This window comes from Muntiacus reevesi, chromosome 2 (assembly GCF_963930625.1).
Source record: "Muntiacus reevesi chromosome 2, mMunRee1.1, whole genome shotgun sequence".
Taxonomy (NCBI): domain Eukaryota; kingdom Metazoa; phylum Chordata; class Mammalia; order Artiodactyla; family Cervidae; genus Muntiacus; species Muntiacus reevesi.
Window position 1 is genome coordinate 138459982 of NC_089250.1, and position 27349 is coordinate 138487330.

The 27349-nt window shown below is 38.5% G+C and overlaps 1 protein-coding gene across 2 annotated transcripts in view; it reads left to right on the plus strand.

Moving 5' to 3' along the window:
- The window catches only part of LOC136160001 (cytochrome P450 2C18-like), a 40942-nt gene extending 13593 nt beyond the window's left edge, over positions 1-27349 (plus strand). Inside the window, exons 2-9 of one of the 2 annotated variants that reach the window (XM_065922952.1) lie at positions 133-295; positions 469-618; positions 3463-3623; positions 6108-6284; positions 10630-10771; positions 16705-16892; positions 24573-24714; positions 26696-27349. In XM_065922952.1, coding sequence (XP_065779024.1) covers positions 133-295; positions 469-618; positions 3463-3623; positions 6108-6284; positions 10630-10771; positions 16705-16892; positions 24573-24714; positions 26696-26877 — 1305 coding nt within the window. In that variant the 3' untranslated portion in view covers positions 26878-27349. The remainder of the gene's footprint in view (positions 1-132; positions 296-468; positions 619-3462; positions 3624-6107; positions 6285-10629; positions 10772-16704; positions 16893-24572; positions 24715-26695) is intronic. The other variant, XM_065922953.1, reaches the window with a different exon arrangement.

The following is a 27349-nucleotide window of genomic DNA, read 5'->3' on the forward strand; positions in this document are numbered from 1 at the left end:
AGAAATGTTTGTAGTTATGTGTGGGAGAATAAAATATCAACAATATGATGATAATAACAGTCTTAATCATGAGCAAAATAGACCACATTGTGACTTCTTTTCTAATATTTACATTTTCTTTCCATTTCTCAGCTCTCAAACACCTATGGCCCTGTGTTTACAGTGTATTTTGGCTTGAGGCCCACTGTTGTGTTGCATGGATATGAAGCAGTGAAAGAAGCCCTAATTGATCGGGGAGAAGAGTTTTCTGGAAGAGGCAATCTCCCAATGTCTCAAAGAGTTAATAAAGGATATGGTAGGTATGCATGTGCACGTGTCCAACATTGCTAATGGGGGTGGGGAGAATGGAAAAGAGGAATTTGAAGAGCCCCCTCAGCAGAGCTTGGTCCATCTCCGAGGCTGCCAAGTGTCAGCTCACTCCTCCTTCTCTAGGGCCTCCCTCCTAGTTTCTGTTTCTCTTTCTGGTAGGAATCCTCTTTAGTAATGGGAAGAGATGGAAGGAGATCCGACGCTTCTCCCTCATGACCTTGAGGAATTTTGGGATGGGGAAGAGGAGCATTGAGGATCGTGTTCAAGAGGAAGCCCATTGCCTTGTGGAGGAGTTGAGAAAAACCAATGGTGGGTAAATCTATGCTCTATTATTCTGAACTCAGCAGACTGCTCTCTTCTCCAGAGACACTCTTGGAAACATTTCAAGGGCGGCCATATTTTTCATATGGTTCATTGTTTTCAACCCTCCCATGGAGAAGAGAGAGAGGAGAGAGCCAAGAGGGCTTTTGTGTATCTATGCTTGTTGTGTGTGTACACCCACGAGGGTGCATATAGTGTGGATTAAAGGTCATTTAATCCTATTCTGTTTTGAAATTTTTGCTTTCAGATCATTAGGTCATGAAGGTAGGAGGTTTTGAGTCTCATTTTTTTGTGTGTGCTAGAGAGCAATTTTTCCCCCCCATAGTGTCAGTGTGGATTATCTATTCCAGAACATTTCATCAGGGAATATTTGTCAAGTGGACACGGTGGGAATGAATTCATCATGCCCCTCTGGAAGGCATGTGCTTTCACTTAATTGGCCTGTATTTGATGGTCAACCTTACTCAGATGTCTGAGGGTTTCTTCAGACACTCATTGCCTACAGTTCTAGCCAGTAATGATACGTTTCTATGGTTTTAATTACTTAGGTATCCTTCAGTGCAGGCCTCATCCATTGTGATTGCCTTGTAAACAACTTTTAAAATTATCAGCTTGAGTTATTTAATGTTGCTTCTAAGTTACAGTATTGTTTTATGAATTCTAAGAAATAGATGCTATAGAATAATCCTAAAATTTACACAAATACGAGGTTATAAAATGATTTGTTTAGATTTCAGCCTGTCTTCCCTATTAGTTGCTTCCAACTTCAACTTTCTCTTTACATTTATCTCTCCTCCTTTACTAGTAAAGAATCTGCCTGCAGTGTTGGAGACCAGGGTTTGATCCCTGGGTTGGGAAGATACCCTGGAGAAGGGAAAGTCTATCCACTCCAGTATTCTCGCCTAGAGAATTCCATGGACTGTATAGTCCATGGGGTTGCAAAAAGTTGGACATGACTGAGAGACTTCCACTTTCCCTTTCCCATGTTTTGTATTTTCTATATTGTATGATACTTTGACATCTTGGGAGGCCTTGCAGACCTGGGGAGCAACTGCCTCTCCCGGGGTCAGTTAATCCTGAGATAGAGCATCACATCTTTTCTATGAGCGTGCCTTTGATTTTCAAGCCAACCATCCAGAGCCCATACCCTCTGGATACCTACTTTATGAAACCCTCACGCACCAATCCAATATTCTCCCTGCCCTAAATCAACCCAAGGCATTATGGGACAACCAGGGACCATCCCTACTGCCTAGCTGCTGCTGCCGCTGCTAAGTCACTCCAGTCGTGTCCAACTCTGTGCGACCCCATAAGATGGCAGCCCACCAGGCTCCTCTGTCCCTGGATTCTCCAGGTAAGAACATTGGAGTGGGTTGCAATTTCCTCCTCAAATGTGTGAAAGTGAAAAGTGAAAGTGAAGCTGCTCAGTCGTGTCTGACTCTTTGAGACCCCATGAACTGCACCGTGCCAGGCTCCTCCATCCATGGGATTCTCCAGGCAAGAGTACTGGAGTGGGTTGCCATTGCCTTCTCCCTACTGCCTAGAACCCTCTGAAATTACCCAAACTATCCAATCCTAAGGTTAGTTAGCATACTGACCCCACCTTGCTCATTTCTTCTATGAAAACCCGTGAAAACTCTGCTCCATGCTCTCTCCTGACCAATCTTGGTGCTTCCCCATGTGGCCCTGGGTGGTGTACCCCTCCTCTTGGGAACAAACTATCTTCTCTATGACTATCATCTCCTGCTCTGTTGACCTCATCATGTGAATAAAAATAAAGCCCCAAGTACATTTTAAAACAATTGGATTTGGGACTAGAACTCTTAGGGTAATTTTTCACCCCTACTGCTAGCTGTATTGACTTATGAAGCGCTTGTCACAATGAGTCTTATTTTCAGTCTGAATTCCAAGTTATCTGCTTTGTAAGTCTTCCTCCGCGACGTGACAGGAAAAATTAAAAGTCAGATTTTAGTTGTCACACACATGGACATTTCATTTTAACCTTTCTTGTTTGCTTTGTGATTGAAGTTTGAAATGAAGAATTCTTACTTTCATTTGAGGCAAACAAATCTTACAACTTGTAGTTTATTTGTGTTACTTTTTCTTCTCATACAGCATGGATGACTTTTACTTTTACTCATTTTTCCATCAAATACCTGAATTTTTCCTTAATCTTTCTCTCTTAAATCTCTTCTTTTTCTGATCCTACCAGTCATTCCTTCAACTATTTATTATATATAAAAGGTTCCCAGGTTCCTAAATATTTTTTCCTTCGTACATAATGCTTAATTGTCTAGCTTACCAGACAGATGTGATTCTGTACTGATAGATAACTTGAATTATTGTTTTTAACCGGACCTTTACAATTTTTTTCCATTCTGCAAAATAACCAGCAATTTGGCTCAAGGTAGTGAAGTAAATGGAGATTTTGAAAACCAGTTATTAAACAAACTAGGATGGGGGAGTTCCTTGTTGGCTGAATTAGAATTCTGGGCGCTCTCTGCCATGGGCCCAGGTTCAGAATTCTGGTTAGAATTCTGGGCTCTCTCTGCTATGGGCCCAGGTTCAGTTTGTAGTTGGTGAGCTGAGATCTCTCAAACTGTGCAGCCCAGCTAAAAAGTTAAAAAAAAAAAAAAGGTCTGTTAAACCAACAAGGATGGAATGGTCAATTCATGTTAAAAGCAATAGTGATGTATTTTAAGCATGCTTAAATTTTTGCCAATAAGGGAATTTCTATTTAGATGTTGATTCAGAGATTCTAAAATTATCTGTTATCCACAGCAGCTTTATATTTATAATAACAGTGTTTTATAAATCTTTTCAATTCTTTAGGGTCACCCTGTGATCCTACTTTCATCCTGGGCTGTGCTCCCTGCAATGTGATCTGCTCCATTATTTTCCAAAATCGGTTTGATTACAGAGATCAGAATTTTCTTAACTTGCTAGACAAATTTAATGAAAATCTCCAGATTATGAGCTCCCCATGGATACAGGTGAGGTCAGGCTTCTTTTTTCCTAAGAAGTCATCTGTGTTCTTTTCTCTGACAAGTTCAGAATTCAGTATGGACCAAGCTGTGAAGAGAATGTTTGAAAACTGAACATTTTGGATATTACAGTGTGGCAACTGGGAATCAGATTTTCCCCTCTTTGCTTTGCTTTTTGGTTTGATATAGTTTGTTTGTTTGTTTGACTTTTGCAAGCTGTAGCTATTCATTTATTTAGTGACTTTTCTAAACTGTTTTGGTACAATCTCTCTTTTTTTTTTTTTTGTCTAGTGTGGTTGCTGACATTTCTGTTCCTTTAGCTTATGTTCAGCTAGTGTTTGGATAGAGTTTTTTGGGGTTTTTTTTTTTTTTGCTTTTCTTTTTCTTTTTAAAAAATTGAATAAAATATTCTTTAAGTTCTGTAGTGCTTTAAAATTTTCAGAAGTCTCACCTACAAGACTTCATATAATCCCATAAAACCCCTTTTCCCCTCACTACCCTTGTATTGCCCCTCTCCTCTCCCTCTATAGCTTGTTTTCATATCTGTGAGTCTGTGGATAGCAATGTCGCTGGATGTGAGGATCCTAAGAAAAGAAAGGTGAGACAAAGAGATGGAGATGGAGATAGAGAGAAAGGGAGGAAAGAAGAAAGGGAGAAAGGGAGGAAATAAAGGGAAGGAAATGACTCCTCTAGATTTGTCCTTGCATGCTTAGTTGCGCAGTCATGTCCGACTCTTTGTGATCCCATGGACTATACCTGTGAGGCTCCTTTGTCCATGGGATTTCCCAGGCTTTTCCCAGTATCCCGGCTTGTCCCAGGGATTTCCCAGTATCCCAAGAATACTGTGGTGGGTTGCCATTTTCATCTCCAGGGGATCTTCCTGACCCAGGGGCTGAACTTTTGCATTGGCAGGTGGGTTCTCACTGGGCCACCCGGGAATCCCTTAGCCAGGTTATTTTCAACTCTGTCTTGGTCTTCTCTTGTCACTTGCACTCAGCCTAGAGATCAGCCAGAGGTGAAAGCTTAGGTCTTAGGTCTTTTCTTAGCAGGTGTCCTGCCCTGGGCATGTGTATAGATTTCTAAATTCCTCAGTATATGTGGGCGCTTTTGAATGTCCTAATTTCTTAAAGGCACTCCCTCCCTAGCTGTTCTTTCTGGAGTTTGGTGCTCTTTTGTGTGCCTTAACTGTAATCTTTTGCTCCAGGCAACTGTGGGTTTTTCATTAATCTTGCCAGGTCTTTGAGAATCCCTACTGTGTTTCTACCCTAAGTTTCAAGTCAGATGAAACAAAAACAAGTGCCTGAGTCAGTGCCTCCGGTGGCCCCAGACAGGTTAGAACACAGATACACAGTTCTTTGTTAGTGAAATCTGCTCTGGTCCCACCAGAATGAGGAACCAGGCTCCCATACCACACTCTGCCCTTGTTAAGGCCACTGCCAAGGAAGGAGGTGGGACAAGGGAAAATATAACAGATCTTTTCTGCTGTTTTTAAGCTGTCTTTTCCTTGATTCAACATTTATGTGATTGCTATAAACCTTGGTGCTCTAGAGTTCTGACAAGTTGATTCTGATAGTATTTACTTAATTTTCTGACACTTTTTAAAAGAGGGATAGGCCTTTTGAGTTGTCTGCTGCATCATTTTTGCTGATGTTATTCTAAATGAATGTTCGAACGTAACAGTCTTGCCTTAGTGTCATAAAGTAAACTTCTGAGAAAGGTGACTGTGCCTTTATCTTACAAAGAAAAGAAATGCCTGAATATATGGCTGGAATTCAAGACTCTTGACTCCCTGGCCAGTGGTTTTTCCACTACCCCACAAAAACCCAGTTTCCATAAACTACTTTGGTGACTGCCCAAAAGCATGCACACAGCACTCAATGAACATCCAGGCCCTTACTGGAAGGTTTCCATTGTGCATAGACTTGTCCGCCAATCACACTTAGAAATTTCCTCATCACATTACTTAGCAGAAATATCCTACTTTAGGAAGAAAGAGGATATCTCTTTCAGAGAGGAAGAAAGTTTGTGAACAGTGATGCCACTGGGAACACTGACCAGGGCAGGGGTGTTTGATGCTTTAGTTGGTATCCTAGCTGACCAGGTGATTGGGCTTGGAATGATAAAACTTCCAAACTTCCTTGACCTCTGTCTTCATCTATAAAATGTGCATCATAGTAATTCATCTTACTCTGTATTTCAAGGTTATAAAGAAGAAATAATTTAGAAAAAGAGAGAATTGACATAAAAATGCTTTAATAACATAAAGTTGTTGTATGAATATAGGAAATTACTGTCAACCTTTATCACCTGGTCAGAGTTTTCTCCCTTAAATACCTCTATCAGCATAAAGGATTATTTTATATGTACAATATAAAAAGCTCCCCCTGAAGATATAGACCATTCACTTCAGTTTCTAACCAGGGCTTGGCATATGGTATATATGTCTTCAACATATATTTTTAATTTAATAAATACATATTTTTAATCTTCAAGGTCTGCAACAATTTCCCTATTCTCATCGACTATTTCCCAGGGAGTCATAACAAAGTACTTAAAAATTTTGCTTATGTAAAAAGCTATGTTTTGGAGAAAGTAAAAGAACATCAAGCAACTCTGGACATTAATAATCCTCGGGACTTCATTGATTGTTTCCTGATCAAAATGGAACAGGTAAAATGTTGATGACAGATTGGTTATCTGTTTGCGTGAATTTTTTTGTTCATTAACTTGTTCTGTACTTACTAGAGATGTTTAATGGTTAGAGAAGAAATGCTTGATTAGCACTTTGGGTACTATTTGTGCATGGGTTTGGCTTGAGCATCATGGGAGATTTAAAATTGACCTGTTAAATAACTGGGATACATGGACCTTGTCTGTTGGGTACTAATAGGCTGGCTGAGAAGAAAGAGAACACACATCTCAGGTGAAATGGAAGTGCAGACAAGTGAGAAATATGAAATACTGAGCCATAAAAGGAAGGTGGGTGTGATCATTTCATATAGCATGTGGGAGAGTGAGAAGCAAGGGTTTAGCCTGCTTGGGTTTTCTGTATGTCCTGAAGCTTGATGTATATCTTCAAATATTTGCAATAAGTCATCAGGGAGGGAATTTCAGATTGGTAGAATGATGTCATGAGAGGTTCAGAGGTGTTTGTGGTACAGAGACTAGGTGGGTAGAAGAGAGAAGCCTTAACTGAGTGTAACCAAAAATAATTCTGGACAGATATAGAGTTGGAGGTTGGTGTCCTTCAAGTAAATGTGAATGAGAAGTTTTGATTTTTATCAGGTAGATGTATGAACCAGAACAAGGGTAGAATGCAAATAATTACTGGGGAAGAGTATCCTGGGAGTTCTGTAGAATGACCGGTACAATAAGAATGGACCTCAAGGACCAGCTATGAGATTTTTCATTTCTTTGAACTTTGGCTTGAGGAAAGTCTGGAACATGGAAATGCAGAGGATTCTGAAACAAAAATCAATCTGTCCATCTTGTCATATTATCAGAGATCTATAAAGATTAGTTTTAGTTAGAAGAGAGGATAAGAGCCAAATTATAGGGACTGTCTGGGAAATCTCAGTAAAAAGATCAAATTTCTTACCTGAGAAGTTCAACCAAGGAGGGAAAAATTCAGATAGTAAATCTTAATAGTGAATATGATTAGTGGTAGGGTCAAGTTGGAAACTGTGGCAAGAGAAATATAGGTGCCATAAAAAAATCTGTGTAGGTGCAAAGCTGTTCTTGAACTGGGGAAAGGCAGAATCCAGCAAAAGCTGTAAAATGCCCTGTAGAAACTAATTCTAGAGAAAGAAATTTCTTCATCTGAGGCCATCACTATTTTATTCAACCACTTTGTAGCACTGGGCAGAAATGAGAAATTGGTTAGTAGGCTAAAATGGCAAGGAGTCAAAGATGCTGATGAAGGTGACATTCGAAGAATTGTTCATGGATTTGAACTGGACTGATCAAATCATGTGTTTCAAACAGAATGAAAGGAAGCACGTGGAGTGGCTTAAAGAAATGGGAGGAAGGAAGAAGCAAATCTGCTCTCTGCTTTCTTTGGTGCTTGGGCAATGATTTTTGTCTTTCTGGGGCCCAGTTGATTTGAGAATCTGATTAAGAGTAAGGAAACTGTCCTAGAAAGATGCATCTATATGAGTTCCTGATATTTTGCACATAATTTGAGGGATTCTCATTATGCTATAAAATCTCTCCACTAATCCTGGGTTAAGGAGGCTCTAAGATGTCTGGTATTCCATTTAACAGTGGCTGTTTCATCAGTGCTATGTTTAAAACCCTTATTGTTTCTCTGGACTTCACTATCATATTTATTTTTTATAGCATCTTTATTCAGTATAATTTATATACCATATCCCTCACACATTCAGTATACAATTCAGTTTTTTCACACAGTTGAACAACTACCACCACAATCAATTTCTGAATATTTTTATCACCGTGAAAAGAAATCTTTTATGCTTTTGGAGTTACCCTCATTCCTCCCCAATCTCCCCAGTTCTAGGCTTCACTAACCTACCTTCCATCTTTATAAGTTTGCTATTCTGTACATTTCGTATTAATGGAATTATACAATATGTGTCTTTTGTGTCTAGCTTCTTTCACTTAATGCTTTTAGGGTTCATTGATGATGTAGCATACATCAGTACGTCATTCCTTTAAATGATTAAATGGCATTTCAGTGTGGATATACCACATTTTATATTTCTGTTTGTTGGTTGATGGACATTTTGGTTCCTTCTATTTTGGTTTTTATGAGTTTGTGGACATTTATGTACAAGTTTTATGTATGTGTGTGTTTGTTAAGTTGCTTCAATCATGTCCAACTCTGCGACCCTATGGACTGTAGCCTGTCAGCTCCTCTGTCCGTGGGATTCTCCAGGCAAGAATACTGGAGTTGGTTGCCATGGCCTCCTCCAGGGGATCTTCCCAAACCAGGAATTGAACCCGTATCTCTGACACTTGCTGTAATGGCAGGTGGAATCTTTACTACTAGCACCACGGGGGAAGCCCCTCAAGTTTTGTATACACATATGTTTTAATTCCTCTTTGGTATATACCTAGTGATAGAGTTGTTGGTGGGCTTCCCAGGTCACACAGTGGCAAAGAATCTGCCTGCCAGTGCTAGAGACACAGGAGATGGGAGTTCAATCCCTGGGTCAGGAAGATCCCCTGGAATAGGAAATGGCAATCCACTCCTGTATTCTTGCCTGGGAAGTTCCAAGGACAGAGGAGCCTGGTGGGCTGTTGTCCATGGAGTCACAAAGAGTCGAACGCAACTGAGCACAGCACAGGCAGATGATAACTTTATATTTAACCTTCAAAGGAAGTGTGGCAGATCAAAGTCTTAATGTAAGAACTGAAGTTATAAAACTCTTAGAAGAAAACTTACACATAAAATTGACTGCACCATTTTATTTACTCACCAGGAGTGTGTGAAGGTTACAGTTTAATCACATATTTGACAGTGCTTCTAATTATCTTTTTGATTATCTAATTGTCTTTTTGATTCTAGCCATCCTAGTAGAATCTGATCCATTTTCACATGGATCATGTTGCATCTGTAGATCAGTTTGGGAGTAATGCCATCTTAACTATTCTAAATCTTTCAATAGATAAACATGGAATATATTTCCATTTATTTAGGTCTTCTTTAATTTCTTTCAGCAAGGTTTTGTATAGGCTAGCTTACTTTTGATAGGCTATGTGTACATAACCACTGATCCTTCAAATTCACTTGAACAGATAGAAATAGCAATAACAATTTATAAGAACTCTACTTTCCTTGGCCTCAGAGTAATTTTGAGTTGACAAACTTAGAAACTGTGTGAAGTTGATGTTACCAGTGGGGATAACTACTTTTGTCTATCAGGTACAACTGTGATAGGGTTAAGTCTATCTTAATGGTGTTGGATTACATAATATTAGGCATGCCACAGGTCGCTTGGGGATTATAATAGTCTTATTAAATTAATGCTAGTCTAGAGGACTGGATAGGAAAAAATGATTATTTTTTGGTATGTTCATGACCTATGTAGTCAGTATTTCAGATTGTTTCATTGTTATTACCAATTTTATGTCATATATATCCCTCCTCTAAACCCACCTTAGTTGTCCTTGTGAAGGGCTTTTACTCTCCCAACTTCCAACTTGTGAGAACTTTATTCAGTTAATTCCTTATTCTGAGCATCTGCACTCATTTCCTCGACCAAGCTGCCTATTGCCTCACATCTTGGAATACAGTAGTGGCTGGCCCCATTTTGTTTTTGTATGTGGGATAAATAAACTCACTATTTCTTTAAACCACTGTTAACTTTTTTTTTTTTTTGTAGGCAAACACAACCTTTATTGATAGAAATGAGCAAATTAGAGTCATATCTTGAGAAATGTTATAAACCAGAATCAAGACTTTGCAATTCTCTTTTCCTTTTAAACCCTTTTATCTGGACTCTGCCTAAAGACCCATGAAGAAGTTGAAAATGTGCAAAAGCTAACATAGCAGCACATCCTAGAATAAATTACAAATAAAAAGAATGGATTCACAGAGACTCTTATGTTGGGAAGTCCAGGACTAGTCATGAAGTATATTGAACTCAAGTGCCTTCCATTTTTCTTCAGCATATTTAAGTGTTTAGGTTTCATTTTCATGCTCAGATACTCATGTTTCAAAATGATGACTGCACCACTTCTACCTCTGTATCTGTGTTTTGACTATGAAGAAAGAAAGAGAAACTGGCATCAGCAAGCTGTTTGGTAAGAAGTAGGTTGCTTGACCAGTGCACCTGCAAAAGAGGCTTGGAATGAAGTTTTTAGGCAAGTTAGGGATGAGGAGTAGGAAATCAAGACTGCATCAGCCCAGTCCACACACTTTGCCAGTTGTTGTAGTACTGCACTCGAGTGTCTAGGTTTGTTTAGCTTTTTAACAGGGTGTGTTATTTTGGATTGATTTTAATTATTTATGCTGGCAAACTACCAGATAATTACTTCAAATAACTCCTAGGAAAAGCACAATCAAGAGATGGAGTTTACTTTTGAAAACTTGATAGAAACTGTGTCTGATTTGTTTGGAGCTGGGACAGAGACAACAAGCACCACGCTGAGATATGGGCTCCTCCTGCTGCTGAAGCACCCAGAGGTCACAGGTATGATAACATGGTGGGCAGGGTGAGTTTTGGGGAAGATATTGGGTCTTCTGTCTTATAATTTCTCTTAGAGAAGCTTTAGTTTTGAAATTTCTATGCCACCAGCTATAAGCTGCTGAAATATTTTTTTTAAAAAGGTGAAAGTTAGACAAATTTGTATAGTAGGGAGGATTGCTGAGAAAAGTGAAGACAGTATGAGTAGTAGCAAAGGCAATAAAGCTATGGATTTCATCAATAAAAAATTTTGATTTTTATGGACTTCATGGGAAGTTTGGACTTCATGGGAAGGGATCTGCAGCAGGCACAACCAGCATAAATTGGCCTACAATGCAATGTTGGTTTTCTTAAGAAGTAGACACTTGTTTTTACAGAAATCTTTCCCTGTTCTAAATATGCAGCATCATAATGCTAGGGTAGGGAAGATGGGAGCTATATTGTTGAAGTATAGCAGAAATGCTAGGAATTTGGTGAGAAAGCCTGATAATATTTTCACAGTCTGAGAAGTACTTTAAAAGGTTAGATTTAGAAAAAGATATATGCTATTTAGATGAAGATGTACCTAAAAGAATTTTTTCCCTTTTTAAACATTAAGTAAGATAGCATTTCAAGTTGTAAATAAATACACACACAATACATATACAATTGCAAACCATACATACATCAGTTATACAATTTGATTTTTAAAACATTGTATATTATTTTGATATGAAAATAATACTACTTGATTCCTGTTTTTCTTTCTGTGATTGTCAAGACCAGCTCAACAAGCTGGGTTTTTGAAAGCGCGATACGGTGAGAGAATAAGAAATGAGACCCAAGAATTCATAGAAAAGCGAGGATCAGGGGACCAACACTGCTCCAAGGTGAAGGTGCCGAAACTGAATCCAAGCCAGCTTTATTATACTTTCAGCCATGAATGAAAGAATATGTGGGGAGTTAAACTATAATTTATGTGGCCTTCAGGGCCAAAGAACAAAATGATCATTAATTACCATTGAGTGATTAGGAAACAGTAATCAATAACAAATCAGTAACTAAGACTAATATTTTTATTGATAGATTTTCCACCAGATACGTAAAACCTGTGACTCAGACGCCAGTTGAGAAACAGTCTGGGGTCGGTTTTCCGATCCCAGGATCATATCTTCTTTTCAAGATTATGCACTGTTCCCTCTGGACTTGTTCCAAGAGTCTCATGCCTTATAGCATCCAGTTTATCAGTAATTATAAATTTCTTTTGCGGCCCTTACTGGGGCCTGCTTTTCTTTTATTCTTCCTGTCTCCTACATCTCCCCCTTTTTGATTTTGTACATGATAAGAAATGGTGAGAAATGTTAGTTGCTGTTGTTGGCTGCATTGTCTCTTGATTGTTTTTCTCTAAAGAAACACAAACACATAATTAATAGCACTCCCATAACCAGAGCAATTCCATATCCAAATGTCTTGATCTGTTTTAAGGGATTAAGACAAGAAAGATTATCAGCAACAGTATCAAGAAAATCTAATCCAGAAATTACATCGAGATATTTATTAAAAGCTTTTAATATATCTTGTTGTAGATCTTGAATATCTACAGAAATATTATCTTGGTTCAATAGGTGTTGTTTAATTTCATCCCATCTGAATTGTGTCTTATTGTATTTGAAAGCTGTTATACAAAAGGAAGTATAGTTCCAATCACATTTTAGTCTCACCTGTTTTTGTAAACTGACTAGTTGATCTCTTAACAAAATAACTGATTGTTGAATGTTGGTCACTTGGGAGGCCAACTTTCTATCAATTTTTTGTTGAGTGGTCCAAAGGACATAGGCATCTTTATGTCATTCTTATAAAAAATGAACTGTTTGTACAGATTTATGAAGAGCCATTTCAGCTACGGCTGTTGTAGTGGTGATAGCAATAATGTCTAAGATGGCAGCAATTAGCAATCTCAGAAAACATTTAACATGTTTAAGATTTTTTAATATTTCTTCAATGACATAAAATGTAGGGCTTTCTTGTCAAGGTCGTTGTAAATCAACTGGAACCCATATGTTAGTTTTGGCTTTAAGAATGTAAATACTGTCAACTTTTAGCAAAAGGAATGGTATTATTTATACATGTATAAAATGAACAGTTAATAGATGTTACTAATCTCAAATTGGGATCATATTTTGTTGATCCTATCATAAAAACCAAAGGAATTTTTACACAAGTCTGAATAGTGTGGAAGGAGTTTTTTTGTAAAATTAAAGGTAGCTTTTGGGTCATTTAAAATATATTCAGTATATCGTCTTTTCCAAGCAATTAGTTTTTTTAATATCATGGATATTTTCCATATTTTATCATGAATAGGATAATGATCTAAATGAGGCACAGGGGGAGCTAATCCTACCCCATGTCATATGAGAGATTGAGTACCATAAGTACTAATTGTCTTATCATTATATAACCATGGGGAAGACACTTTAGATTTTATAAGTTTAAGGATTTCTTGGGGTCCCCAATTGATAATGGAACCTTCTGCAACATTTAATAATAAGTGACCTTCTGATCCTTTACATAATTTTCATCTTAACCAATTTTCAATACCATGGAAAGTCAATACCATTTTTCAGCAACACAATCAGGAAGGTCAGGTGGATTCATCATGCTGGAAGTTTCCTCTTTTTCTAAAAAAGTAAGAGCGGTTAGCAGAAAGAGGGAAGTCTTATCTTCATTTGATTCTTTGACAACTGACAGCCACTTTTGATATCCTGTTTTAAGGCATGTACTTCCAAAACCAATACAAATAGGAGTGGCATCAGAACCAATAGTATAATTTATCAACTGACTGTCTTCTTCTTCCTTTACAGTCTATTTTAATGTGTCCTAATTTTACATGTTGGTGACATCTCATATCTGTCTTTTATTAGCTTTAGACAATGTTTGAGCCAGAAGTTGCATTGTATATGGTTCTGACTCAATATCCTGGCAAACTTTAAAATATTCTTCTAGAGGGGCACTCTATGCTTTGAGAGCCTGAATCACCTTTTCCCATTCTGAGTTAGCATTGTCATAAGTAAGAACTGGCATCAGCAAATCTCTCAAACCGGGTTGTGAGACTGTTTTATTTAAATTTTGATGTAGCCTGGCAATAAAATCTGCATAAGGTTCCCTATCTGATTGTTTAATTTGGGTAAATGAAATCGAGCCTTGTCCGGGTGGATTTATTTTCTCCCAGGCTTTTAAACATATCATTCTCACTTGAGTGAGTAATTGATCATCAAGTTGTAACTGAGCTTGAATGTCAAAATGTACCCCACTACCCATTAATTGATCAAGTGTTATAGCAACTGGCGGGTTGGCTGTTGCATTTCTGTGAGCTTGTTGACTTGCCTCATCTTGCCACCAGGTCCTAAATTGTAAAAATTCTGAGCTGGACAGGCAAGTTCTGGCTATCATTTCCAATCATAAGGAATTAACTGTTCAGCTTTGAAAGTCCCTGAATTAGTCCCATGGTAGAAGGAGAATTAGTTCCATATTGGGTACATGCCTGTTTTATCTCCTTTATAGTTTTAAATGATATGACATTATAATCATAATGCATTCCTCCTTGTGGGAATTGAGGATCTGGTGGGATTTGAGTTACAGCCACAGGGAGAACTAAAGCGTCCTCATCCCACTGCGATTGTGCCATACGAACTCCCTTTTGTAAAGGCGTCATTATTAGGCACAGTTATCTGTGGTTTAAAAACAAATCCATCATCTCAAGGGGTTTCAGGATTGAAAGGAGGGGGCTCGACCAAAGGTATAGTTGGTTGAGCGAGAAAGATCTGTTCTTGATTTCTATCATTTTTTTGGCTCTTATTTTTTATTTTTATTGATTGTTTCTCTTTTTCATCACCTATGTTATAATATAAATTCATTTCCTCCTTTTGTTCTTGTGTTTGTTCTATGGAATCCCCTGAATCCGAGGTTTCGGATTGCAGCGGTCCTAAAGCTGTGTTTATAGGATTCCCTACTGACCATACAGACAAAGGAATCTTTTCGCCGCGTTGGTAGGCACGGCGCAGGCAATGCATATCTTCTTGCCATTCTTCATGCCTCAAAGTCCCTTTATCTGGATCTAGCCAGTAGCAATATTTTTCAATGGCAGAAAACAATTTTTTAGAAGAGGAGTGAGATATCTCAACCCCCGAACTTTTAAACAAAGTTTTTAACACTTGCATATAGTCACTATGTTTAGAAGGATTTTGCCCCATTGTTACCCCGATTGACAAATCCGCAGGGGTGTACTTACCAAGTACTTTCTTCGTCTGCCGAGCTGGCCGGTTTTCCCTGCGTTCTCTGCTGCTAGGAGCTAGCCTCGCAGGCTGGATTCACTTTCGGGCCCCTGTTCCGGCGCCACTTGTCTAGATCAACTCGCAAGCAGGGATTCCGAAAGCGCGATACGGCAAGAATGAGAAAAGAGACCCAAGAATTCATAGAAAAGCGAGGATGGGGGACCAACACCGCTCCAAGGTGAAGGTGCCGAAACTGAATCCAAGCCAGCTTTATTATACTTTCAGCAGTGAATGAAAGAATATGTGGGGAGTTAAACTATAACTCATGTGGCCTTCAGGGCCAAAGAACAAAATGATCATTAACCATTGAGTAATTAGGAAACGGTAATCAATAACAAATCAGTAACTAAGACTAATTTTCTTATCTATAGATTTTCCACCAGATACGTAAAACCTGTGACTCTGAGATGCCGGTTGAGAAACAGTCTGGGGTCGGTTTTCCAACCCCAGAATCATATCTTGTTTTCAAGTTTATGAACTGTTTCCTCTGGACTCGTTCCAAGAGTCTCATGCCTTATAGCATCCAGTTTATCACAATTATAAATTTTTTTTGCGACCCTTGCTGGGGCCTGCTTTTTTTTTTATTCTTCCTGTCTCCTACATGTGATGATAGAAATTTCTTGACTTAATAATATACTGTTTGTGTTTAAAGTCTTTCATCATTTCTATTTTTTATTAGTCATCCTCTATGCTAATATATGGGCTTCCCAGGTGGTGCTAGTGATAAAGAACCTGCCTGTCAATACAGAAGATGTAAGAGAGGCAGGTTCGATCCCTGTGTTCAGAAGAGCCCCTGGAGGAGGACACAGCAACCCACCCCAGTATTCTTGCCGGGAAAATCCCATGGACAGAGGAACCTGGCAAGCTACAGTTCATAGGGTTGCAAAGAGTTGGACATGACTGAAGTGACTTAGCATGCATGCATGCTAATATATAGGCTTCCCTGGTGGCTCAGATGGTAAAGAATCTGCCTGCGATGCAGGAGACAAGAGTCGGGAAGATCCCCTTGAGGAGGGCATGACAACCCACTCCAGTATTCTTGCCTGGAGAATTCCATGGACAGAGGAGCCTAGTGGGCTACTAGTCCATAGAGTCAGGAAGAGTCAGACACGACTGAGTGACTAACACTTTTTTCACTTTTCATGCTAATATATAGGTGTGCACAGATTTATCTCAAAGTCTAGCTTGTATGAGGGTCATTTGTACTTGTAATATGATAACTCTCTAACCTAAGTCTAGGTGTACTTCTGGACATATCAGTTCAGTTCAGTTCAGTCGCTCAGTCATGTCCGACTCTTTGCGACCCCATGAATCGCAGCACACCAGGCCTCCCTGTCCATCACCAACTCCCGGAGTTTACTCAAACTCATGTCCATCGAGTCGGTGATGCCATCCAGCCATCTCATCCTCTGTCGTCCCCTTCTCCTCCTACCCCCAATCCCTTCCAGCATCAGGGTCTTTTCCAATGAGTCAACTCTTCGCATGAGGCGGCCAAAGTATTGGACCTATAATTGATGTTTATAACGATGTTGGAACACCTTTACAGAGTTTTATGTCACCCTGATTTGGTATGAAAATATGGCATGTGTTTTCCTCTTTTTTCCAGTAGTCTTACTTGTGTCTTATCAGCTAAAGTCCAGGAAGAGATTGATCGTGTGATTGGCAGACACCAGAGCCCCTGCATGCAGGACAGGAGCCACATGCCCTACATGGATGCTGTGGTGCACGAGATCCAGAGATACATTGACCTGGTCCCCACCAACCTGCCCCATGCTGTGACCCATGACATTAAATTCAGAAACTACCTCATCCCCAAGGTAAAATTGTTTCTCTTACAGTGACCTCAACACTCTTGAAGTTCCCATATTCACAGTATGATTTCAGTCCTCAAGCTGAGAAAATTGGAAAAATCATACATGTGGCAGCTTGATGGGTTTTGTGCTGTTTCCAGTTTGTGGCTATAAATCTTTATGACAGATCTCGATATCTGGCTAAGTCTCCCAAATTTGTTCTGCTTCTTTAATGTTGTTTTGGTTACTCTTAGCTGTTTACATTTCCAGATAAATATTAGTATTCATTTGTCAATTACCCAAAACATTCAGTTGTGATTTTTTTCTTGGTAGTATCAAATCAATTTGGAAATTGACATCTTGACATGTTGATGCTTTCAATTCACAGATACAGTTAATCTGGATTTTCTTTAATTTTTTTGATACTGTTTTGTTTTTAGTACAGTGACTTGCACATCTGTTATGTTTTTCTGAGATAAGTAATATTTTTGATCTTATACATTTTATAATTTTAAAATTGCTTATTCCATTTTTTGGTATATCAAAATATCAAGATTTTATTATCTTGATGCCCTTATATCTAGCAACTTTTCCAGATTCATATATCATTGTTAATAATTTGTCTGTAGATTTATTTGTAATATCTATATGCACCACAGTTCTGCTACCTGGTTTAATACTTGTTTTATTCTTTATTTTCCAATTCTCATGACTTTGATTTACTTTATTGCATTATCACACTGGCAGGATTTCAAGGATAGTATTGAACAAGGTGGTGATAGTGGCTGTAGTTTCATTTATGATATCCTGGAAGAGGTAAGGATTATATATCTCATCATTGAGAATGATATTTTATGTACATTTTTGTAAATATTAAAAAAAACAGATTAGGGAAATACTTCATAATCCTATTTTTGTATGATTTGGGGGATAACCTTTATTTTTATAGCAGTTTTAGGTTCACAGCAATTTTAAGCTGAAGATGCAGTGATTTCCCATATACTTCCTGCCTCCACACATGCATTGCCTCACCCATTATCAATATCCTCTACCACATTGGTAGCCTTTTTTATAGTTGATGAGCCTATATTGACCATCATTAGCATCCAAAGTTCATCATTTACATTAGGGTTCACTCTTGTACATTCTGTAAGTTTGAGCAAGAGTCTAATGATATGTATCCATCATTGTAGTATTATATAGAGTAGTTTCATGGCTCTAAAAATCCTCTGTGCTCTGTCTATTCATCCTTCTCTCCCCCAAACCCCTGGCAACCATTTTATGTCCATTGATTAGGAACTCCCTATTTTCCCCTCTCCCTTGCTGTTCACAGTCTGTCTAATTTTTTCCACAAATGTGTGTATAATTTGATCAAATGAATTCTCTGCATTTGTTTACATGGTATATATTTTGTTCCCTTTGTCTCTGTCTCTCTCATATATAAAAAGCTGAATTAGTTTTGCTACATTTTATTGAGGACATTTATATTTATATTTGTAAGAGGCTGGTCTACAATTATCCTTTCTCAAAAAATTTTTGTCCGACTTCTGATACCAAGGTAATGCTGGCCTCATAAAATAGGTGGGATATTTTCCATACTGTGGGTATATTTTTATTATGTATATATATTTCTTTTGGGTGTTCAGTTAGTTCTGCCTTTTCTGTGCCTAATAAGTTTGGTTTAATTTCAGATATTATATAAGAAAAATACACAGTCTTAGGTGATGTTTATCTTCTCTGCTAGACAGAATTATGTAATACCTCCTATTTCAGAATTGTACATGTACACAGTCAAAAACTGACTGCAGATGCCAATTTACCTTTCCAAGTTTCTTCCGTCCGGAATCTGGAGACCAATTTTTGTTAGCAGTTTTCCAGTGCTTTCTAACACATGGTTTCTGTTTTTATTCAGACTTTCTAGTTGGTGTCCTACAAGCTATTCTATTTTGAAGACTGCATATGTTACTATTCTATATAAAAATAAGATAACTAAAAATTCTTCTTTGAGAATAAAAGGGTTGTGAGTTTCTTAAGGTTGAAATTATTACTGCTGTCTTCTGGGAAAGATGGAATTCTGAATATCTGTGTGCCCCTTATGAGAACCACTAGCCGCATGTGCCCAGTGGATGCCTGAAATGTGATTAATGCAACTGAGGAACTGAACTTTAAATTTTATTTACTTTTGACTGACTTTAAGTATAAATAGCCACAGATCACTCAAGTCTATCATGTTAGAGCTGTTCTAAGTTTTTTTTTTCCCTCTCATATGGGTTTAGAAATGCCTCATCCTTAATTCTGCAACACTAAAAACTTGAAAAACTAAAAACAAATATAAATTGAGTGCAATTTCATTTGGTGGTCAAAACATTACTGGAACTGAAGTGAATCTATTTTTATTCCTTATTTATGCCACTTTGTGTGACTATTCATGTCCTACTGGAGACATGTGTATACTGTCTGTAATACTAATTGTGTTTACCTCAAAATGTTGCAAGAATTAAACTAGGTAACATATATTTTAAAATATGAGCTAAAACTATGAGACATTTTCGTTTATCAGAGTGATGAGGTCAAAGGCTGAAAAAACCTTTTACTAGTGAGGATATACATAAACAAGTGCTTTCAGGTGCCACTGGTAAGACTGTAAATAAGTACATTTTTTCTTTTTTTGAAGGATATTTTGGCCATAACTATTAAAAAATAAAATATATCTTATAATGCAGCAGTTATAATTCTTGGTGTCTACTACAAATGCTTGTGAAGGAATATCAAAATGTATCCTTGCATCATTACTTGTAATAAAAAAAGTATTTTTAGCTATTAAATATTCATTGCAAGTTTAATGGCACATTTATATTGTGTAGCATGAATAAGGCGGATGTATATGTGTTGACACACTTCCCAGGTGGAGCTAGTGTTAAAGAACCCGTCTGCCAGTACAGGAGTCATCAGAGACACAGGTTCGATCCCTGGGTTGGGAAGATCCCTTGGAGGAGAACATGGCAATCCACTCCAGTATTCTTGCCTGGAGAGACACATGGGCAGAGAAGCCTGGTGGGCTATTGTCCATAGGGTCACAGAGAGTCTGACAGGACTGAAGTGACTTAGCAGCAGTAGCAGCATATGTGTTGACATCGAACAATATCTAAATTATTTCATTATAGAAAAAAATCAAAATCTAGTGGATGTTTGTCATTGGGTAAAAAGAGAAGAAAGTGATAAGTAGCATAAATGTATATAGGATTATCTGCTAATATGCATAATATCTGTGGAAGCACATATAACTAGTTGGTGGGAATGGTTGTTTTTGAAGAGTCTAAATGAGTTTGTGCAGCTAGATAGGAAGAAGACTTACTTTTTACTGTGTGTGCTTTTTTGTGACTTAATATCTTCCTCTATTTTTCACTTGAGGTATAAGTTATGTAAAAGAAAAATCACCATTTTAAGTACAGAGTCTAAAGAGTTTTGACCAATATGTGAAGGTATGTCACTACCAACACAAGTAATATATAAACACATTTTCATCATCTTGAAAATTTCCCATATTCTCATTTTGCAACCAATCCGTTTCCCCCAGTTTTAGCCCCTGATAACCACTAATCTGTTTTTAGTTCTACAGTTTTGCATTTTCAAGAGTTCAATATAATGGAATGTGACGTAAGTGAAATAACTTGTAATCAATATATGCCTTTAATCTCTTTTTTATGTGGCAGAATATGTTTGATTCATCTTTTTATTGCATATATTAGTTTATTCCTTTTCTATTGATGAGTAATCCATCATATGGAGTACCACAAATTGTCTATTCATTGACTGATTGATGAATATGTGGGTTGTTTCCAATTTGGGGCTATTTGAATAAAGGTGCTATAAACATTTCCATATAGGTTTTTGTGTGGATGTAAGTTTTCATTTCTTTTAGGTAATACCGAAGAGTGAGAGTGTTGTTTAAATGCTTAACTTCATTTTTAAAAACCCATCAAACGGTTTTCTAATATGGCTGTGATATTTTACATTCCAAGTAGCAATACATGAATGAGAGTTCCAGTTGCTGGGGGTACCCTTCATCACTTGCCTTTGTTAGTGTTCTTACATTTTTTTTAAAAAAATTCATTATCTTGTATTAATGGCTTCTGTTTGTTTTGTTTGTGGTATTTATTAGTATTCCTCTAGCCAAATCACCTGCCTTTCTATCCCAAACAAAGCAATATGTTTTGAAAATGGTTTTGAGGAGCTGTTCTTGGGTGGTGGTGGGAAAGGGAGTTTTGGTCAGATCGCCATTGATTGGTAGGGAAAAAAAGAAAAATATGAAACCAAGTACATGTCTCTCCTTCCGTAGAAGGGCTTGCAGGCTTGAGTCAAAAGAGGTCTGACCCCACGAGGAAGGTGGGGGCGGAGGCAGAGTTAAAGGTTAAAGGTCGGGACCTCAGCGCCGCACGGCGTTCCACTCGTTGGTACCCGTAGTCCCCGCGTGGAGAGTGACAGAGGAGGGGTGGAAGCCGCCTCGCGGCTTACACGGTGGGCTCTCCAACGCGCTTCGTTCAGCACATGGAGCGCCTTGGGGTTGTTGGCCGAGCGGCGCTGTGAGACGTAGTCCAACATATGGCAAGAGTCTCCTCTCCGAGGGCGCAGGGCACGTGGGGCGGCGCCGCCTGGACCAGGTGGAGAACTCGATTTTCTCGTCCCCCAGCCTGGCGCGACAGGTTGGCAGCGCTCACAGAACCCTAGCCGGTGGCACAGTTGCGCATCCCGCAGGGCTCGGGGCTTGCACTTGGGATGAGGAGGGATGAGGTCGGAGACTAAGCAAAGGCTCATTCCCACACTGTTTTGTTGCTGTCGTTTATGCCTTGCGTTGTGCGTGGCCAAGTGGCCGGGTTGCGGGCAAACACCGGCCGCTGGCCCTAAAGGGAAGGGACCTTGGTGCGCAGTCTGCTTGTCCCCTGACTCCCCCGCCCTAACACTTGCTGATGCGCCCTCTAAATTTTAGACACTGTAATAGTTGTGTAGTGATACCACATTTTGTTTTACTTCTGTTTCTTTGGCAAATAGTGATATATATATTTTTCATATGTTGATTGGCCATTCATATGTATTCATTGAGTGTTTGCTCAAGTTATAGTTCTATTTTTTATTGGGTTGTTTGCCTTCAGTTCAGTTCAGTTCAGTCGCTCAGTTGTGTCCGACTCTTTGCGACCCCGTGGATTGCAGCATGCCAAGCTTCCCTGTCCATCGCAAACTCCCGGAGTCCACCCAAACCCATGTCCATTGAGTCGGTGATGCCATCCAACCCATCTCATTCTCTGTCATCCCTTTCTCCTCCCGCCTTCAGTCTTTTCCAGCATCAGAGTCTTTTCCAGCATCAGGGTCTTTTCCAGTGTCAGCTCTTCACATCAGGTGGCCAAAGTATTGTAGTTTCAGCTTGAGCGTTAGTCCTTCCAATGAATATTCAGGACTGATTTCTTTTAGGATGGACTGGTTGGATCTCCTTGCAGTCTTGTTTGCCTTATTACTTACTGCAGTTCTTTATATATTTTGCATGCAATCCCTTTATCATGTCTAAGTGTTGCAAATATTTACTCCCAGTATGTGTCTTTTTCTTTCTTTTTTTGGTTTCTAACAATGTTTTTGAAAGAGCAGAATTTTTTTTTTAGAAAAAGGCAGAAGTTTAAGATTTTGATGATGTCCAATTTATCAGTTATTTCCCTTATGACTTGTGTTTTTGTGTCACACTTATTTCCAGCATGTTATCAAATATTTATACTCATCTTTTCTTTTTCAAGTTTTATACTTTTAGCTTTTATATTGAAGTCTATGATCCATTTAAAATTTATTTTTACTTATGGTGTGAAATAATGATCATACTTCTTTCTTCATGGATATCTACTTGTCCCAACACCATTTGCTGAAAATACACCTGCTTTTAAAATCTTAAAGTAACATTTTCTTGTATTATTTGTTTTGAGATTATACAAGGCAATAATTTTAATAATAAAATTATAAACCTTAGATGTGATAAACTTAAGGGGTGGAATTACTCCCAACTTTAAATTTAAAATTTTAAAATTTAAATAGTATTTAAACACACAGTGGATATATATAATATATGAAATATATATGAAAATGTGTATATATTTACATTTTAACTACATACCTATCATCTGTCTATCACACTTAAACCTAAATAATACTTCAGTATATATATCTTCCAAACAAGTGAACAAGGACTTTATCTACATAAAGTAAACATTTACATCTACGTAAAGTAAAAACATTTGCACTAAAGGAATTATCATCTATACAGTAATTTTATCTAGTATATATATATTATAATTACATTTTCTCAGTTATCCTAATATATCTTATGTAATTTTTCTTGAAGGGACATCTAGTGTCCAGTCAAGGAACAAGTATTTAATTTATCTGTCCCTTTACTCCCCTGTTATCAAGAACAGTTCCTGTTCCTATGTTTATTTCAATACATTGACAACTTTGAAGAGTCTAAGACAATTGTCACTTTAAACATTTGGCAGTCTGGCTTTGGTAATTGTTTTCTTGAGATTAGATACCAATTCTGTGCATTTGACAAGAAAATTACATAGGCGATGTTGTGTATGTCCCACTGCATCGGATTTTGGCTGAAGACATGTATTGTCAGTTTATCCCATTAATGGTAATGCTAAGATGATCACTTATTAAGGAGGAATCTTCTATATCTTTATTGATGAGTGTCTGTTTTCATAGGCAATTAATTAAAAATCTATGGCATGTACTTTAAGACTTAGTGTATACTGTTTCCCAAAACATTCATCCAACAGTTTTAGTAATAATTGATAATCTTTATCTGCTTTGTTGAAAAATGAGAATTTTTCTAATTCTGTCATCTGTTTTTTTAAAATCTAGAATTCATTCATAATGTGTTTCTCCACATTTTAAAATTAAGAGAAACAAATTTCATCCCAAAGATAAATGCTCAGTAGTTGTTAGTGTATTTGTCTAAGAAATAATTTTTTCCTCTTGGGAATATTTTCTTTTTTATTGTGGTAAAATAAGTTATAATGTAAAATTACCATTTTAACTATTTTAAAGTGAGCAATTCAGTGAAATATAGTACATTCACAATGTTGTGCAACCATACCTACTATCTAATCCAGAACATTTTCATCACTCCATAAAGAAACCCAACCCATCCTTTAAGCAGTCATTGCCCATTCCTCCCTCCCTCCAGCCCCTGACAACCACTAACCTGTTTCTGTCTGTACGGATTTGCCAGATGTCATTTTTAATCGTTTCAGACCTCTATTTTTGAAAAGCCCTGTAAACAGGTTCCAAATACATCTGACTTTTCAAGAGCCATCAGAGGCTTTCATTTTCATAATCCACATATGAGATGTATGAAAACGAAATGATGAAATTGAGCAAAACAAACAGCAGTGTCTAAACACTGTGATAAGTAACAGGGATTCAGAAACCAAGTAACCAAGTACTCAGTACTTCAGATGCTATTGGAGGCCACTTTAGTAACATCACTGCCATTGAGCTTAAACCCATCCGTGTTTATTGCTTGGTCTGTCTCTCTGAAATTGCCACTGCCCTTCTTTGGCCTTGGGGTTCCTCCCCTATAGATCAAAGATTGGACTAAATGATTTGCAACATTTCTTTTGCTCCATGACTTCTTATAACTCAGTTGATCTTCATCCTTCATTCCAGGGCACGACTATAGTGACATCACTGAGTTCTGTGCTACATGATGACAAAGAATTCCCCAACCCAGAGGTATTTGACCCTGCCCATTTTCTGGATGAGAGCGGCAACTTTAAGAAGAGTGACTACTTCATGGCTTTCTCAGCAGGTAATAAAATTAATTTCCTTAAGTACTTAGGGAACAAGGTACCTTTCTGGAGTTGGTTGGAATTTAATGATGCCCTTTCTGGGGCTGGTAGAAATGCTTTTTGTCCACAATCACAAGCACCACTCTCAATTCCCATGTGTTTCCCCCCTCACCATATATCCCCAGTATTGGAACTTCAGGGAGGTGACCCAGTTCTTCCAAAGTAAGAAAGCTAGAAAACAGGTTAATTAAATTATGCCTCTAGCATAATTCAATAATAATCTTAGGTAGCACTGAGCTACCTGTGAGGTCCTCTTAGCAGGTGAAACTTTTAGATTTTGCTTCTCTGCCATGAGAATGGTACATAAGTCCATAAGTTTGAGTATTTTCCATGAGTGATATCCCTCACTCCCTAGGCTGAGTTCTGGGGTTAAAAGTACAGAATGGGCACCAAAGTGGGCTCACAATCTAGTTAGGGAAGCAGATTACTAAAGAGAACATTGAATAGTGTTGTGAGAGAGGAAAGCACAGGCTGCTCATGAGACCAGAAGGAGAAACACTTTTCTGGTCACTCATACCCACAGTGAGGCATAAAATGGAATAAGGAACATTCTTACAGAAGAAAGGGAATTTGAACTGCCTCACAGGAACAAAGTGAGAAGAGAAGGCAGGGCAATTTTACAGGAGCAGGACATTCTTTTAGATTGAGAAAGTCAGAACCTGCCAGCTAACTGTAGTGTCAGTGCATCCTTGGGAATGTGGCAAGATACCCTGCAGTGGTTCCAGAGCACTGTGATCATCCTCCACTCTTGATCATAGATCTTGGATACTGGGTCTCTACAACTACAGTGTGTGCTGAGTCTCTGGCCACAGATTCACCTCCATGTATTTGATGGCTTTTGATGCCTGCTTTGTGTTATCTTCTGAGCCTTCATTTCAAAAGCACACATTTTAGCATAGCAGAGGAACCAGAATTATGATTCAAGGTGATTCATGCTTCAACTGAAGCAATAAATGTGATATTGAGGAAACCCAGAGAGGGTAAGATTCTGCTGTTTGTGAAGATTGCAAAGACCATAAAGAGGAAATGACATGGGGGCGTAGGTCCTGAAGGAAGTGTCAGGGACATGCATCTTGACCAAGTGAAACATCATGAGACAAAATTAGAGGTTTAATAGTGTTTTGGAGATTGATGAAGAGTGGATATCGCTAACATTGAGAGTAGAGGGTGTGAAGAATGGAAAGAATGATATGGAACATCATGTTGCTGCTGCTGCTGCGTCGCTTCAGTCGTGTCCGACTCTGTGCGACCACGTAGGCGGCAGCCCGCCAGGCTCCCCCGTCCCTGGGATTCTCCAGGCAAGAACACTGGAGTGGGTTGCCATTTTCTTCTTCAATGCATGAAAGTGAAAAGTGAAAGTGAAGTCGCTCAGTTGTGTCCGACTTCTGGCGACCCCATGGACTGCAGCCTACCAGGCTCCTCTGGCCATACTGGGAACAAAATATGAAGGGCCAGCTCAATTCATTTGGACCTCATAACAGATGGGAGAGACATTTAATATTTTCAAATGGGAGACTGACACATTTAGACATGTACTTTTGAAAGCACGTGGAGGAAAAATATCTTTGGCTAAATTTTGTGCCAGAAGTAGAAAGGAAGCACATATGTACAAGTTTCCTCCTCTCAGGGCTTCTCCTTTCAGTCCACCTGGACAAACAGAGTAGGGGTGTTTATACAAAGATTGATGGAAACTGGAAGTGGAATAGAGCAGTTAAAATGTGGGAATACACGATGAAGTACTTGATACTGAGCTGACAATCAATATTTACTGAATGAAAAGTTCCTATGAAGATATTACGTGAATAGCAAGTGTGTCTCTCCTTCTGTCTCTGTCTCTAACCATCTTTCCAGGCCTCCATCTGTTCAATCATTCATACATTTTGTGACAATTCAAAATGTAATGTTCAGGGAACAAATCCCCTGTGTGTATGTTATTTTCAGGAAAACGAAATTGTGTGGGAGAAGGCCTGGCCCGCATGGAGCTGTTTTTATTTTTGACCACCATTTTACAGAAATTTACCCTGGAATCTGTGGTTGACCCGAAGGACCTCGACACCACCCCAGTTTCTAGTGGGTTTGGCCATGTGCCACCCCTGTACCAGCTCTGCTTCATTCCTGTGTGATGAAGGGCAGTCCATCGGCTGCTGCTGTGCTGTTGTCTGTAATTAACTCTCCTCTGGGGCATCATTCACCTCCTTCTTACTACCAGGGATGCTCTTTTCTGACCGCCCATCTCATACCACCACAATTTTCTCCAGTGAATATCCAACTTCTATGTGAATATCCGGTAAATATCCAGCTTCTATGAAAGGAAAGTCTCCTGAGTTTTACTGCACAAATATATTTGCTGTCTTCATATTCTGTAACACTTATATTGACTACCACATATGCTAATACTTACTTAGAGTCAGTACCGTATTATCAGTGTAAAACAGAGTGAAATGGTTGGTATAAGCCAACACATAGCCATTTGCTCTCCAGATGTTCTAAATAAAAAGCAGAAGTTTTTGCTGAGCCAGTCTCAGACTTTCCTTCTTTTGTCGTAATGCAGGTAAAAAATGAATGAAAGTAAGAGTCTGAAGAGGCTGTGCTTGT